This window comes from Porites lutea, chromosome 10 (assembly GCF_958299795.1).
Source record: "Porites lutea chromosome 10, jaPorLute2.1, whole genome shotgun sequence".
NCBI classification, from domain to species: domain Eukaryota; kingdom Metazoa; phylum Cnidaria; class Anthozoa; order Scleractinia; family Poritidae; genus Porites; species Porites lutea.
Window position 1 is genome coordinate 21,852,959 of NC_133210.1, and position 17,529 is coordinate 21,870,487.

The 17,529-nt window shown below is 38.4% G+C and overlaps 1 protein-coding gene across 1 annotated transcript; it reads right to left on the reverse strand.

Annotated features, from left to right (window-relative positions):
* Positions 1-845: 845 nt before the first annotated feature.
* On the reverse strand, positions 846-13,446 carry LOC140950283 (fibroblast growth factor receptor 3-like). The gene is made up of 17 exons (XM_073399503.1): positions 13,316-13,446; positions 11,947-12,359; positions 11,491-11,515; positions 10,908-11,147; positions 10,147-10,401; positions 9,767-9,799; positions 8,700-8,822; positions 8,559-8,583; positions 7,019-7,242; positions 6,462-6,572; positions 5,873-6,063; positions 5,039-5,161; positions 4,357-4,430; positions 4,095-4,135; positions 3,316-3,412; positions 1,960-2,062; positions 846-1,767 (listed from the first exon to the last, which is right to left on the reverse strand). The coding sequence occupies exons 1-17, from the start codon at positions 13,395-13,397 to the stop codon at positions 1,711-1,713; spliced, it is 2,217 nt and encodes a 738-aa protein (XP_073255604.1). The 5' UTR covers positions 13,398-13,446; the 3' UTR covers positions 846-1,710.
* Positions 13,447-17,529: the final 4,083 nt, after the last annotated feature.

Here is a 17,529-nt window from a genome sequence, read left to right on the forward strand (position 1 = left end):
TCATAATTTACAAGGATTTGTATGGAAAACCACTCATGTGTGATTGGGTGGTAAGAGTTGTTTTCCTCATACAAATCCTTCTCATTTTCGGCGGCTGTTGCAATCGCTGCTTTTGAGATATACGGCTGAACATTTACTGGTTACCTAATCTTTCAGCTAGTGCTAACAAAATTATTCAAAAGCGAACTGTCTTCGTGTTTGACAAAGTTGATCACGTGATCATCTAATGCAAATGGCCTATTTAAACAACGCGAAAAAGCGAAAACTTCATGGAAAGATAAACATCAAAATATTGGGTGACTTTCATTTCGAAAACTTTGGGTAAAAAGATGGTAATATATTCTCACCCGGAACACCCGCACACAAATCCATTTGAGCCTAAATGCATAAGATATAAGAGAATCGGCCCGAGGCTTTGCGAGTCGGTGAACCAGGAGAGAAAACGAGGTATGCCCCATCGCTGCGGGGAGGAGGGTGGGGCGAGAACTGCTATAGAGGGTGCCGAGACCTAAACTTTACTAGAACTGGCTGAATTTAATAATCAAACAAGCTGCTCTTACAACTGAGGGACAAGGTCTGAGGGTATGCCCTGTACATATTCCCCTGGCCACGCTGAGAATTTCAGGAAGTGCATTGATGCTAAATTAGGCTTTTGTGCGTGTTTTCCCTAGTGATAGTAGCAAACCATTTGCACGTATGGTAAACGTTCATATGGGCTTTAATGATGCTGTAAGCAAAACATTCCGCTGTCTACTTTTTTTTTTTAAATTAAGCCTTCTCCCTTATTGTTCTTTCTTTCTAAAAAATGCAGTCTTTTTGGATGTACAATAAACATTCATGGGGCTTGTTAAAACAAAACATTCCGCTGTCTACTTTTTTTTTTTAAATTAAGCCTTCTCCTTTTTTGCTCTTTCTTTCTAAAAAATGCAGTCTTTCTGTATGTACAATAAACATTCACGGGACTTGTTATTATTATAAACAAAAAAAGGCGCTGTGTACTTTTTTCTTGCTTTGGATACAACTTAACCTTGTTTTTTTGTATCCTATTTTTTTTTGTTTTGTCTGTACTAACACAGTCAATAAATGAAGCTTATTTTAAAAAAATGCTGTAAGCAAATTTTTCTGAACCTTGTCTTCAGAAATTTAAACAAAGTTATGTAATTAATAATTGACAATAAAGTTCCGGTTGTTTGAATTACAAAAACATCCTCACCTTCTACCAGTTTCTCTAACTCCTTTCGTTGTAAATATTTCAGGTTTTTAAGCTTCAAACGCTTCAAAACTCATATATATAAAAGAACGCCTTCGCTGCACCGTTTGAAATCTGCTCCAGGAAAAATATATTATGGCTACCGGCTCGATTTGTGCAGGCAACCATCTGATTAGTCGACAATAGCAAATCCACGCGTCCAGCCATCTGTTTGAGTGAGGAGCGCGGGCTCATTTTCCGAACAGCAGCTGGTAATTGAGCTTAGGTTCTCGTTATATAAACTTTTTCTAATTAAAGTCTACAAATCACGATTTGACAATACAGTCAAGACTTCTTGACAGTGATACACAACGAAGTATATTATAAGTCATTAGAAAGGCTCCATGAATATATTACTTCTGTTAATTGTATAAAATTTGGTATCTTTTTTCAGACTTGATATCTGCACGTTTATAGAGGTGTCTGTAAAGAGACAACCATGCCATGTATGCAAGTCGCCTCTAAACGTTTATCGGCAAGACATTTTTATACAATAATTCTTCCAGGTTGACGTATTCCTACAAGAGAAATGAAAAAAAAGAAGGATAAGGAGCTAGCTATAAGCAAAGAAAAATTACGTTGCAGTAGATAGCCAGTTTTCAAAATTCTCGCTAAACCAAATTTCATAGTTTCGCAGTAGAGAACCATGGGTGCATATAAAGGCAATTGGAATTTCTAGTGGCCCAAATTATTTCCACACTGCTGCTAACCTGCTCTTCTTCTTTCATCATCATTCGCAGGTCTGCGCTTAGGCATCCAAAACTTGGTCTGTGGGATGGGTCGCTTTTCCAACACTTCATCATGACATCATACCTTCGTATTAAACGAGGATATTACTACTTAATAACTGAAATACGATAATACATTTTGCCTTTCAAAAACAATTAGCAGTATTACTACAAACTCTAACGACCACTTTTGGTAAGAACCCAGGGCCACTTTTTGGGAGATCCAAGGTCTTATGTCCAATTTCAACACGCTTAATTGTTTCGGCGATTCACAAAACTAGTTTTGCCATTTGACCTCTTCAGTTGTTCGCCACACGCCATTTGAAATAACAGACACATCACGTGGTAATGCACAAAAAATATACGGAAAAAATGACCTTTCTTTGTAAAATAACTGTTCGAAGGAACCAATATTGCCTAGAAATGTTTAAAGGTCTATAAAGGCCAAAGATTTCTGGATGACCGTTTCATTAATAAGCTAGATGTTCGGAGTTTTTCTACTTACCTACAACGTTCGGAAATTGTGTTTTTCGCATTATATTACCAAGATAAAACAACTGTTGTTAAAATAGGTCTCAAAACGACCCCCAAGAATTTTCTAGTGAAAGTAGGGCTACTCCGTGTCCTTTAACCTTCAACTGGACCCATCATGGTGGCTACCAGTCGGACGAGATGAAGCCACCTTAAACTTTGAAACTACCAAAGATTTTCTAAGACATCCGAATAGTTTCTAAGGCAGTTCCAAAGTAACCAAACAAGTTTCTAAAGCATAGGGGAAATCAATTAAGACACTTCAAACGCATTTGGAAATATTTAGTTGTTGGGTGCCCCTGATTCAGGGAGATCTCGCATACAGGTTTGGCCGTTACAATCTTTGCTTTATGGGTGGCAATATGGAGGGCCTCGCTGGGAGGGGCGGCGACAGGGGTGGGGCTTTTGTTTTCCTGGACCCTAAAATAGTTTGAGGTTATTCACCTGTTCTTCGTGAACGGCTCAACATACTCCCTACACTCCATCCTGTCAAGTTCTCCGGTCGCCGTTCAGGTTTAACCGATGGCCCAGCCATAAAAGGGCCACTTGTAACAGAAACATCAGCAGATATTTTATAACTTTATTAAAAAAGCGATCATTAAGGAAGTTCTAACTCCGAAAGACCAGAGAAACAGCAATAATGTCGCCTCATTACAAATATATGAATGGTATATTTTTGCAAGCTGTACAAAATCAGAGATTGGAGGTTATATTTTTTGTCTTAGAATTCATCCCTTGTTCTCCAAAGGTAAAGGGTCATGTGAGCTATTCCTCAAAACGCCTGTGACGTTATCAATATATACTTACAGCTTAGGACTGATAAATTTAGGACGTGACATGCGGGAGCCTTTCTTCAATAAGACGAGCATATCTTTCATGTACACTCCAGGAAAAGGATCACCACCTGAAACAGAGTTATATCTTTCTACTCAATAGATTGCCATGGCCAGCTTTGCAGACTGACTTTTTTCTCACTTCCCACTTCTCTGTCGAGAGTCTGCAGGTTACCACAGGTACTGAATTGTAGTAGCAGCAAGTCGAATGAAAGCGTCAAAAATGCCCTGAATCGAATAATTCGCCTTTCAAGTACAAGGCACCGCTGTTCTGTGTCAATACGCTCCTGACTGAGAACAAGGAGCTGGATTATTTTGATAAAATGTTGATTGGCAACCAAAGCAATTGACAATTGACAATTTACTTTGAATTTGTCTTTATTTTTTAATCACGTCGTTTTTTAAAGGCTATACGAAGAAATATAAATAACTGTATCCTTGGACAGTGAGAGAGGCCAACGAGTACAAAGAATGCATGTATTGAAAACATATCCCAATACCCCAAGCATATCAATCAGATTATTAAGGAAAAATAACCTGTATTTAATGTTATGAAGGAACACAATTATTATCTTATGTTACTAGAAAGGGCCTAAAGGTGATGTGATATTTGGAAAAAATCGACTGGTTTCGGTGCTAAGGGAAGATACTCTGTCGCAGGGCGTTCCTTCCCTTGTCACACGAGCGTGGCGTTTAAAATCGGCTACGGGGAGTATAGTTAAGTGTAGTATAGTCTGACCGGCTTTAACTTACCAACAGTGAAGATTTCGTATAAGACAACGCCATAGCTCCACCTAAGGAAAACAATTGAAAGTGACACGCAATTTGCAACTTTTTTGTTGGTACGTATTGTATTGTTTGCATTTCAACGCACAACCTGCCGCGCGCGGCTTTCTTTCTTTAACTTCAGGATTAAGTGTCTTGGGTACGTTAAATTCCCTCTCAGTAGATATTACCCAAGGGCATTAATGAATCTCAGAATCTTAAAATTAGGCCTGAACATGCAGCTACTTACACATCGCTGGTAGTTGTGTACGCTCCGCTGCCGATCAAGGCTTCTGGTGCTGTCCATTTGATTGGAAGGCGTCCCTGAAATTTGCAGACGTCATTGCATGGTCATTTTTATTGAACGGCAGTTTCGAATAGACAACGTTAGCGTTCACGGAGGCAAGAAAATAGGTAAAATATTGTGTTCATGGTACAAATGAACGCGTCTTAACGTATTCCTATCACTACCATGCATATCGTGGCAAGCCTAAATGGATATTGAATTGAACAAACAGTGACATTCTTATTTGTTTGATAAGCTAAGATCACGAACATGTTCACGGTTCTTTTGATATGATAAATTTCAGCCAAATTTTAGCACTTTTTTGGTATGATGAACTTTTAAGATTGTGAATCCAAAATGGCGGTCAGTTGTTATTATGATATAACTCCCGCTTCATATGACGTCGTCCGGCTTTATGACGGCCTCACTAGAAGTAGAATAGGAACATTTAGATACGTTAAACATCCTGCAAGTTTTATCGCGGTAGTTTAATTTTCTTGAAATCACGACGTCAGATTGCGGTCCCTTCATAGGACTATTGTATGATCAACGGATTTACGATGGATCGCTATAAATCTCGGTAAAAAGGATTTAGATTCTGTTGTTACCACGGAATTTTGCTGTCAAAAGATAGATAATTACATACCTCATGAGTTCTAACATATATGTCTTCTTCCTGCACATCCCGGGCCATACCAAAGTCAGTTATTTTACACACCTCTCCTTCACCGACCAATACATTTCTAGCTGCTAAATCGCGGTGGATTATCTGTCAAATAATCAAAATCATTACCGCCGCCTTGTTGGCTCAGTTGGGAGAGCGCCGGTCTGCTGAGCGGGAGGTCACGGGTTCGAACCCCGGCCGGACCAACACTCATAGTCTTTAAATAAATGAGAAGAAAGTGCTGCCTTTGTAATGACATCTGCAAACGGTTAAACTTTCTAGTCTTCTCGGATAAGGACGAAAACCCGTAGGTCCCGTCTCACAGCACTTACACTTATCTGGTTCTTGTGGGACGTAAAAGAACCCACACCACTGTTCGAAAAGAGCAAGGGACGTAGACCCCGGTGTTGTGGTCAACCTTCACACATCTCATTATTGACAACATGGGTTGGGTGGGTACAGTAAGCTCATAAATGGACTGAGAGCTGCTGCCAGTGGCGCCTTTGTATGCTGACGTCCGAGCTTACTGTTCATATGTTACAAATGTATTGCAAAGAGGGCACGTCTGTTGTCCTCTCATCCACGACTCGTCATTCATTCATTCATAGAAGTGAAAGATGAGACAAACAATTTTTACGCTCTAAACTGATTTAACAACTGAAAAGGTCAAAGGTTTGATCTATTTTGTACTAGGTTAGACAAAGTGATCTTGAGGTCGTCGTTTAATTCCCCTTTAGTGGATCTTTTAGCTTAGATCACACGCATGACAGAAAACACCTTCAGGAATTAATTATGTATGGGTTGGTTTGTTTTTACCTTTTTCATGGACAGATACTCCATTCCATTACTTATCTCCCATGCGAACTTCAATAGTTGCTTTGAAGTGAGGCTGGTGATAGGTTTGATTGACGGGTCACTGTAGTAGTTATCACGCATGCCCCGGCTCTTCCTCAGGTAACCAAGCAAGTCACCAAACTGTGCATACTCAACCACGACCAGGGGACGTTCTTTCAAATCAATTAATGAAATTCATTTAAACAAGCAATCAGCAAATAAGATCTAAGGTAGAAGTAAATCAATTGAATCATTTTTCATAGCTAGTTTAAAGTTTTACTTTAGGGAAACTGCATGTTAGAATCAAAATAGTTGAAATGTGTAAACTTTTAGGCAGAATGTTTTTTTTTTCTCTATTGCGGCATAACATACAGTTGCTCTATAATTGGCCTAAAAACATTTTTCTACGCCCTGCAAAATGTGTGGGTTTCTCTAGTGATCATCTTAGTATTCACATTTGAAGAACTTTTGTACACTTTTATAAGCGCATTGAACCTCGATCAAACTTCTGCTTATTTGTTTAGACCAATGTAAAGACCTAGAACGTAGCTTTCTGTACTGTTGTACTAACCTTCAGTTGTGACACAGCCATAAAGGCGAATGACGTGGGGATGAGGATCAAGCTGTTTTAGAAGTGACATCTCTGATAACAGGTCTCGCCTTTCTTTTTCAGACGCGCCTTCTGTTCAGGCACATGCAAAGTTCCAACAAGAGCAACAACAACAACAACAACTTTAATTGAAAACTAGATAAACTTGACAGATATCCTCCGCCCGGGAGTAGTTAAAAACTTATCGAGGCAAGGGAGAAATAAGATAAAACAGTCAAGTAAAGAAATTACATTGCAGTATTAAACCGCAGATGTAAAAGAAAAAGGGAAGAAAGAGGCAAAATTATAAAAGGCATTGGTATAAAGAAAAAAATATTTATGCTATTATTGATAGCTGACAACAGATATGAAATACATACAACGAAAATTCCTAGATTTTTGTTTTTAATTTCTTAAGATGGTTAGTGATGCTAGTAGACTACACTTATGGCGTTATGCCAGGTCATAGATTCAAAACTCAAGATATGAACAGACAAAAGAGTTAAAAGAACTCGTAGTCAAGTTAAGTCATTTGTTACCTTGAAGGCTTTTCACTGCCACAACTGTCCAACCCGGTCTTCCAGGTAAATTAAACGCCAGTCCACGTGACACCACTCCAAATGCACCATGCCCAATCACCTTTTCTACTTTCAGATTTAAAGGTGCGATTTCCCATTCACTATCTCCAGAAAACGGCAAGTCTATTTCAGAATAAATCGCCTCGTTATGACTCGGCTCTATCAAAGCGATACCAAGCGAGTGCCTGCAAAGACATGAGTATGATTTTCCAAGCGTTATTTGCATACACATAGTTCAAATAATTGTCATTGGGAGCGGTGATAATAAAAATGGTCCCTCTGCACTAGTATTAGCAAATTTGTTTGTCTCAATGGAACGGTTAGGCTCTTGGAAAATCAGTCGAGCAAATTAAATCAAGCCCAAAATTTTTTTGAGATTGTAGCTCTTTTGGGATGTTTAGGCCAAGGCCAAAAACGACGCTCTCCGGAGAACTTTTAAGAAAAGTCTTTCCGAAGTAAAGTTTTAAAAAACACGTCAGCTCAATGAGTTGTACATCTGAATCCACGATACAGTAATGTGACATTGGCCAGCGAATACCCTATTTTGGCACCATGTCATTTGATCATAATACAACCAGTGTACAATATCTAGTTGAACAATTTATATCTGGTTGGACTTTAAGCTAGTAAGTATGACATTTCAGATCCCGACATGAATGTGAAGCCTACGGACGTACGTAGGGACGACTTTGTCAGGACCAAAATTTCCTCGAAGCATAGATAACCAAATTTTCTTGCCCATGGTGCTGCGCTTCGCGCTCTTATTAACAATCGTCGGCCAAATACCAATCAATTTGCTTGCATAGGTAAAGAGATATGGTTTCAAAGATTTGCACCTACAACTGAATACGAAACTGCTGAAACTGGATGCTTTACAATTCCCCCATGCCCCGCAAAAATTGCAGCATACCAAGTAACTGACCCCAAATTCGTCAAACAGGCCCCAGTTGTTCAACAGATGAACCACGCTATCCACCGGACCAGTGGATAACACAATCAGTTTCCCTAATACCTATCCATTTGATAGTGACTTATCAGGTGGAACAACTGGGGCCTGATTGTCGAATAAGTACTCTGTGGGTATCTGGCTATCAGAAACTTTGGTAAAACCTTTTGTGTGGTGGGGTTGCTACTTCGTCGAATTCTTTCTAGCCTCTGCTCCTCGACTATATAAAATGTAAGTGAGAAGGCCGATGTAGCCTTTGCAACTGACGAAACTAAACCTCCGGTTAAGCCCGTCTGCGAGCCAGCAACGAAACCCCTGTTCTGGGCCCCATATGAGTAAGCACCATGGATATCGCCATCCATGTTGAAGTAAAATTCGAACACATTTCTGGAAATTCGTTGAGTCCTTTGCGTGCCCAGAACAACGATCTTGGCCATGCTTCGCAGACGTTACTCACCGGGGTTAGCAGACTAGTACTAAAGTCGACTACAACGTTATGCGATAATTAACAATTATTTTAAAAACTTAAGTTACATCGGTATAAATGAAACATACGTAAAGATTTCGTCGGCATGGTCGTCTGAAATCAAAATAACAAAACAATTTAGTGATAATATGAAAACCAATTTTTACACGTTGAATGCAACTAGTAAATTCAATATTGGATATCGTTATACGTGATACTGAGTTACTCACTTTTGGTGTCTCTTTGATGTCTCTTACCAACGTGTCGCTGAATGAGAAGGGCACATACCAAACCTACTATGGCCACACAGGCGGATAAAGATGCGTATTTGATAAGAGAACTGTGGGTGACATCTACTTTAAAAAAATAAATGATATACGGGAAATTACCTAGCCATTTGTACTAATCTACCTGGATTATATTTGCTGAAGCTAGATAATTGACAATCTGTTTTACCGAGATTGTATTTACCAGATTCTGAGAACAAATTAAATTAGAAAAGGATGCGCCACTAAACTCCCCGAACCAGGGGAAAGCTAGTAAACTGAAGGAATCAGATGTATGCACTAAGGGACACCTATTTCATACAGCAGTCCGTTTCTACGTGGCTGATGTAGTGTTTGTAAACAAACAGTTTCATTCCACACACTTCCCGATTATTGGTCTCTGACAAACATACATGTATAAACCTATCATTTTCTCAGTCCTTCAGACGAGGAATTCTAGGCTAAAAGATAGTAATCACCAAAATTCTCTTACTGTATTACATTACTTAAGCGTTGTTCTCCCCGGTGGGAAGGAGGCGGGGGGGGGGGGGGGACAACAATGTTATATACGGGTAAGCTCCGCCCCCAGATCTGATCCCTTACCCATTTGTCTTTCGACTGAAAAGGTAACACATATCGTATAACTTCTATTGAAAAAAGTTTCCCCTTTCATTTACCAACAGAAGAAATTTGCATCCCTTTTAACAGCTGGTACGAATAACTCAATAGAACAGAAAAAATTCTTGTCATTTTTTAACGATAAGATAACTATGTTCGAATTACTGTAATTCAAACGCGTTTTTAAATTTCGAATAACAGATTTACCTCGCACTATTCCTACTCTTTAACTCGTGAAATCCCTACCCTTTCATAATTACCTGCGAAGTCTAAAACAGGTGCACCTTTGTGCAGAGTATTCCAGGACGATATAAGGAGTCTCCCTCTCCCCCTGAAGCTTTGCATCCCTTATTTTAAGAACTATTTAATTTTATGAAACAAAAATACATTTGTTATTAGTTATCTGTAAGCACCTGAACGCTTTTTACTTTCCAAAGCGTCTGGACCTATTGTTTAAAAGAAAAAAGTTATACTAAATCAATGTTTTTTTTCATTTTTTCATTTATTTATCATGCTTTACTAGAAATACGCCTTTTGATATTTCACCAGCCGGCGTACCTATAAATTGGGACTTGTCAAGCGAAGATTAAAGAATCTTTGTCATTGTGCAGTCGAGGTTACTAGAAGTAACCCCGCTTTTGTCTCATTTCATCAGTTCTGTTCCTTTTAATTTGAGTTTTTCTGTTTCGTATAATAATGAAATCATTTGATATTACTGTCAGCGATGATTTGAGTTTGCTAGCAACAGCGCTACATGGGACAGCAAGAAAGATCGTTTGTTGACTACACTTACCTTTCTTATGCAGTTGGAATGCCAGAGCGTCCCATCCAATTTTATTCTTTGCTGTGCATACATAGCGCGTGGAATCCTTGTCATTCACAGGACTTACAGTCAAAGTGCTTGCATTCCAACTACTGTTAAAGCCCTCGCGTATAATTTCACTGTCTTTGTGCCAGTAAAATGTCGGTGAAGGATTTCCATCTGCTTCACACCGCAGCGTTATCGGACTTCGTTTCAGCTTCCTCAAAAAATGAATTTTTGGTTTATCTGCAATGAAATGAGACGTTTTATTTCATATCTAGACGTTGTAAACACTTTACCAAATTAATAAAAGGATCAGTTAGCTTACAGCAAAAAACAATGCTACATCTAATGTTAGTTTTTATTTATAGTCGAAAAACGTGAAACAGTAGTATTAAATAATTGCATTTTAATTTGGTAAAAAAATTGAAAATGAATGAAATTGAACATAAGGCTATAGGGCTAGAAATTGCCTTTTCGTAACGGTTTAATTTCTGACCGTAGAAAAAGCTTGGCAAAAAAGCATTACAGTGTAGTTAGCTATTAGTTCATGCTTTATCTGTGTATATATCGAGTTATGCATGGGTGCACTTGCATGGGAAGCCTGAGCCGAGCACACCTATAGCGTTTCTTCGATTCTCTTACTTATTCTCTTTAAACTTAAGGCGTAAATCTTCAACTCGATATATGCACGCCCCTGAAGAATGAACCAGCTTTTAAATATTAGTCTTACTGTTTGTTTCAGTACTCACAGAGCACATTAATAGTTGTGACGGACGACGTAGTATTTCCAGCCTGGTTTATAGATACGCAAGAGTAGTTCCCTCCTTGTAATCTGCTCACATTTGTAAGAGATAAAAACTTGCTTTGTTCTGCATAAACGGGAACTTTGTCCTTAAACCACAACACAGATGATCTCGCTTCCACGCTGGTACGACAAGTGATGTTCACGTGATCCCCTTCAGCGACATCCAGAGTTATATGTCGAGTATCTGGAGGTTAAAGATCAATCGGAAAATCACTGTGTGTTTTCTGCCCACAGGCAGCTCCTTCCTCATAGTTGTCGATCTAAGGCGCGCCTCTAACTTTCATTTATTATCACTATTATGGGATGGCTCTTATAGACTGAATTGCAGCTGGGCTAAATTATATAAGGGCGCTTGAGAGAAGTGGTACATCCATAAGAACATTTTAGAGTACTGACTTTGTTGTGATGACCAGTGATCGACAGAGTAATTTAAACACAATTACTGACAGGGCATATTGCTACGGAAAACAACGCAAGTAAATGTAGTCCGTAATGTCAATTCTAGATTAGGTATTATAAAAACTTACCAATATACGGCGTGGGCGTTGGATCCTAGGGCGAAAAGAGGAACAGTAGTTAGGTCTAATGTATTTCAAAAATGAGCTATAAAATGACTAACGATTTGATCTATCCATCACAGGTTCGCCAGTACGTCAAAGGTCTCAGTCCAGCTTAGTCATCCAGTGTACGTCGCGTTATGCAACATTTTCATATAGGATCGAAAGTTGAAAAATAATGAATACAAATCTTTACACGGGTTGATATTTGTGTATTTGATACTTATGGCGACATATATATCACGACATGACGTCATGTATAAAGACAAACTCGCCATCTTTGATGACCCATATGGTCAAGGATAACCGGGAGACCATCGGAGCAAAATCGGAAACACTAATAAATGATGTCCAGTTTCAATAGCGAAATTCGACAAAAAAGCAATCGCAAAATTGATTATAGGGCCGCAGAGAAAATCCTCTTACTTGAACAATAAGAGAGAACCAGTTCTGTAAGATGGTGGGAGGGAAATGGTCAACACGGAGCCTTATGCCATAATCTCCAGCATCTTTGCGCTGAATATTGACAAGTTCAAAAGCGATATAGTAGTCACGAGACAAGTCTCCGTTCCAATGCAAACGCCTCGCAGTCGATTGATTTGCTCTAGTCACAGTTTTATTTTCTCCAGATGGTTCTTGTTTAACAGTCATGAAAAATGACTTCACTATTTTGTATTTCCGATCCCACGGACCAAACTGAACTTGTAACTGCTTTGACTTATCTTTCTCTCCAAGGGACAGCTTCCAGGTGAATGTTTGGTTTGATCCTGTCGCTGCTGTCGTTGTGTTGTTTGGCTCAAAATCAAAAGCTAATCCGTGGGCTTTGACAAACGCTGAAACTGAATACGAAACTGTTCATTTTATAGAAGGCATTGTATCACGTTAGGTAAATGCAAGTGTAATATAAATCATCCTGTCACGAAGTCAGTGGACGTTTATCAATACTTAAACTTTCATGCCTCATGACAATAGGTATTTTTTTAATATTAATTTTCCCAGCTATGCAAGTTGTTTTTCAGCACTAATAGCTACCGGTCTTAGCTAGGAACAGTCTAAAAAACCTGAATCTTTTGAAAATTCGCTATCAGTTCATTTCAATACAGAGTAATTAAACTTGTACTCTTGCAGCTGGAACTTGCACCCTGTGTCTATAGTAAGAATGTTTCTTCATCTGAAACGTTTTCAAATGAGGATCCGCTGCGCAGACACTTCCGCGAAAAGTAGACTGGCCTTCTTCTCCTGTAGCGCTCGCAGGGTCGCATTCATGATAAATCACGAGCTATCTTGTATAATACAGTTTGCGAAACTGGTTTCTCTACGCTACGTAAAACCATTCACGACAGAGGAATTGTTTTCCACAAAGCTAGGCCGCAAGTCTTCACGTTAAAAATTTCGGTGTTTAACAGTATCTTCAGTTAAATGCCATGCATGTAACCTTTGGTTACGTAAAATGCAATCCGATTGGCTTTAATTTTCGAAAACATAAAATATTGCTTCGACTGAATTGGAATCAAGATAGTCTAGAATTGTGAAAGGATGTAATTAGCAGCCAACCTGGGAGAAATAAGATTCCTCCACCCAATTGTTTTTCCTCCCGTCCTTTTTAGATTAAAGAAACGTGAAGATGAAAGTTAAATAATGATAATAATTTGATATGTATCCTCCTTTAAAAAAAACTAAAATTGCATGAAAAAATTTCTTCTCTAACACTTTTCGCCTGTTATCGTTGGTGGGCCATTGGTGCCATGACCGTACGCCCAATAACAATCGCAGAGTAATTGAAAATAATACTTACATAACATAATTAGGCGAAAGGTGGTCTGTAAATCGAAGGCAATCAGATTCATGACTGGTTTGCAATTCAGCACTAACGACATCAAACTCCCCGGTTGAAACTAGCTTTTTTTGTCTCGCTGTTAAACACCTTCGAGACTGTGTGATTGATTACAAGCTAACACAATAGATATAAAGGGTTCATGACACGCGGAAATTGAAACTGCTTGTATGATTTGAATGACAGGTTTTGAGTTTCAAAAGAATCATACTTGGAAGGCGTACAGAAACACTAACAAAAAAACACCGGCCCTTGTTTTTCCATTCAGACAACATGATTGTACTCCGGCATTTATCACAGTCATGTTACTTTATATCATTGACTGCATAATAGTTGAAAAGGTTATGGAAACATTTAATTTAGAACGTCAAAGGACGAATAGAATAGGAATCAGAATAGGAAAGTAATAATCCAATTAAAACCCGTTTTATTTAGTTCATACAATTTCATTCGCATGGGATTGATGTATAGATAAGCAGGATTGTGGGAAAACATGCTACGGTGTTTTTAATTCAGTATCCCTTCACGGAAGTCTATAACGCACACTATTGTGTCAGGGGTTCAAACCCGCTTGTAGTTGTTATCATGTTCCGGTTTTTTGGGTTGTGTTGTTTAAATAGATAGAAAGGAATATAGTGGTGAAAGAATAAAAGGTGGTAAAGTTTTAAGCTCGGTGAAAAAAATGTGAAAATGAATTAATCAGCATGCCACGAGGGTGGGACAAAGAAAAACTCTGAGTCCGCGACAGATTCGAACCTATGACCTCCGAAACACCAAGCGGGCGCTCTATCCACTTGAGCTACGGAGAACTCATGGAAAGCGGGGCTATATACTAGGTTCATATATGACACGCGTCCTGCATACTGCAAGGAACAGCAATGTCGCTGTCGTACTGTGTGGTGAAAGAATCAAAGATGGTAAATTTTAAGCTCAGTGAAACAAATGTGAAATAGAGTTAATCAGCATACCACGAGCGTGGGAAAAAGGAAAAAAAAAACAAAAGAAAGAAAAATATCATACAGACAGTATATTTAGTTAAAAACGTCGATTGATACATTCCTTGCTTTAAGAAATAGGGATGGCTCATTTTTTCCGGCATTTTTTAATGAAAGGTTCAAGGCATAAATCGTTGTTGATATGAATTCTTTTCGTTTTTACCTTGCAGCTTATTTTATTTTTCTCACTACTAAACTTGCCTTGCATACTATTTAATTACTTAAGAATTTCAATTAGTAATAATCAACGGAGAATTTTTACGTAAACCCTCAAAGTTTCCACAAGAGATGTACTGGGAGACGGATGGCATCTTCTTGTTCACAGGTAGATGGGACTATAACAGAGGGTGCTTATAAGCGGAAGTTTACCGTCGTGTTTTTCTCCACATCGAGGAATTTTTTTCCAACCACTCAATCAAATGGAACAAGCCTAATTAGGGGGTTTAAGCAAGCCGTTAAAAGCGTGTTTTAAAAAATCTAGTCGAGCCGAAAACAGTAATAATTTTATAGTTTCAGTTTTGTTCACAGTAATATTTTCATGGTTTTGTATCTTTTCCAAAGTGTTTTTTTTTTAAGCCAATTTTTCAAAACCTGCTCAAAACAATTCTAACAGGTTAATGTTGTTATTTGTCCCTAAAGGACCTTGTTAATCTTAAGAACTCGATCTGAGTCGTAATGAATGATTTCCCACGAGCAAAATTCAGTACGTAACTGAAGGAAATAACTGATTGACGTAGGAGACTTATTACAGATAAGATTCGATAGGTAATGAATTTTTTTTAGACAACTCTTGTATGGTTGTTATTTGACATTTTTCCAACCATCGACAAACTCAAACTTTCGCAATTTTAGTTTCCAGAAACCACAGAAATCGAAAATTCTAACTTGGACGGTGTTCATGAAAATGTCACTTTAGGAAATATTTACTAAGAACATTCAAGGGGACGTTCAAAGAGTCTCATCTGCGTCTAAGAAGCAGGCGTAGTTACATATTGCAAAGCCCAGAGGGGGGACACCGGCACGGATTTTTAACGCTTTAACTGATCTGGCGCCAGTTGTTCATAAGGTAGATAACAATTATTCACCGCAGTGGAGGTGGATAGTGCTGAATATTTACTGAAAAAATTATATTTTGGGCATTCATCGAGAAAAGATAATCATCCCAGCCCCCTTCCATAGCAAGGCTTTTGTACTTCTTTACAAATTTGAGACGAGCCGGGCGTTTCTTGGCAGACTAAGCAAAGCGTTTTTTTTTTTTTTTGGCTATCTCAGGGGCCTCTTTTAAACAGCTTTTCATGGCCCTTTCTGGACTAACTATGTGACAGCTTCCTCGTGGAGTCTCCTATTTTGTATCTAGCCTTCTCTAAAATTATTTCACCTGCCTTAGTCAGGACTTGGTCTTCCCCCTCGTTTCTTGCTTTTAAAACCTTCATTTCTCCATGATCATTTTACCACCCAATTCCAGCTTTTTAGCAGTTTCTATATTAGCAGATAAGCCAGTAAATCGAAGTATACATGCTTATGCTCTTAGGTAGCTGAACGTTTTTGCGTTAAGGGCGTTTATCTTTTTTGATATTCACAGAAAACAAGGAAGGAGTTCGAGCAATTCGGGCTATAAAATACAAGAAAAGAGGTTGGAAAATATACTCGCGCACGCGCACCTTTGGCGCGGAAATACACAAATCGAATATTCGAGTCAAAAGATGGCACGACACACCTTTCGTTTAAATGATTTGCTTACCAAGTCCAATCGTACTGAAATACAGACTTATAAAGAAGAGGAACGAACTTTTGGGACACCCTGTATTCTAAAACAGTGAGATAATAGGCCATTTTGCAGTTATGGATGGAAGTGAGGGTGAGGGTGACCTTGTTTTGATACAAACCTTCTTTGCTTTGTTATGGAAATTGTTCCTGAAAAATACTAGTTAGCATAAGAATAACTTGATTTACATAATAACATGTATATCTTGTGGATAAAAAATGGACAAATTTGGAGAACAAGCATCTTACCTCGCCCGAAAAAATGATATTCAACTTCCTCTTAGCCATAATTCTTGTTCTTATAACACGTATTAAATCAATTATTGTATGATACGGAGCTCCGGTAAACTATCCGGTAACTATGCGAGAAGTTTCCTGGGCTTATCAGCAAACGTATAAAGGACGGAGACTTCCAATGTATACAGATCGGAAAAAATTGCATCGGCTTAAGTTATACCACAGCACCAGGAGCACATCAAATGGGCTCCTGTTAACATCCAAATTACGGTGATTTGACGATTGTTAAACATTGTTATCCTCTGACCAAAATGGCATGACCATATTGTGCGTGTTGGTCATGTCGTCACTGTATAAATCCAATGTGAATCGTCAGACGAACAAAAATACACTGTCATTGTTTTGTCTATGGTGATATACACCGTCCAAGGCAGGGTCAATTAACAGGGGTCGAAAGGTAGGTACTTGGTGTGGTTTTACGTTATTTAATATGCAATATAACTGTTCGTAGTTCTATACTACACTGTCAGAGTCGTACAAAGCCCTACATAGCCTTACACAGCCCTAAATAACCCTACATGATCCTACATCAGCCTACATAGCCTTACATACTCATACATGGTCAATAATTCCTATACTTTGATCATTCATTGTCAGCTAACGAGGAATGGATAGCTATTGATATTACGCCTTTGTGCAAGAGGATACTCTTCGGCGTCACTTAACCTTTATTTGGAGTAACGTTTTTTTGTCCGGGGAAACAAAGGGAATCTCAGTTAAGATTATAGTACTGAGAATATCGTCAGACGTGAATTCCAATTTTCCTCTGATAATATACATATATAAAACTGATTATCTAATTTTAATAAAGAAGAGGGAAGAATTACTTGACTGAAGACTGGCTTTAATACACTTAGAAAGTGAAATTATTAAAACCATTGTTTTATTGATTTCAATCCTTTGAATGTAAATCATGATTAACTGCACTTTAGACTGTAAAAAAACTTTATAAGATCAGTGGGAAGTTGTTTTGAAATCAAAGGAAAGGTACAGTAAGTGCCTTTCTTTCAGGAAAATCAGTCATCAAAAAATCAATGTAAGAGTCTGAGTTCATCTGTTTAGTTTCTTCTGCTCAGGTATAACTGTGACGCATAATGAAACACCATTCAAAACTTTGTC

Coding starts and splice junctions, on each gene's coding strand:
- LOC140950283 (XM_073399503.1), bottom strand. CDS start 13,397: ATGTCGTTAGTGCTGAATTGCAAACCAGTCATGAATCTGATTGCCTTC. Junction 7,243..8,558: donor CATGCCGACGAAATCTTTAC/GTATGTTTCATT, acceptor ATGTCTTTGCAG/GCACTCGCTTGGTATCGCTT. Junction 1,768..1,959: donor TGATGAAAGAAGAAGAGCAG/GTTAGCAGCAGT, acceptor TTTCTCTTGTAG/GAATACGTCAACCTGGAAGA.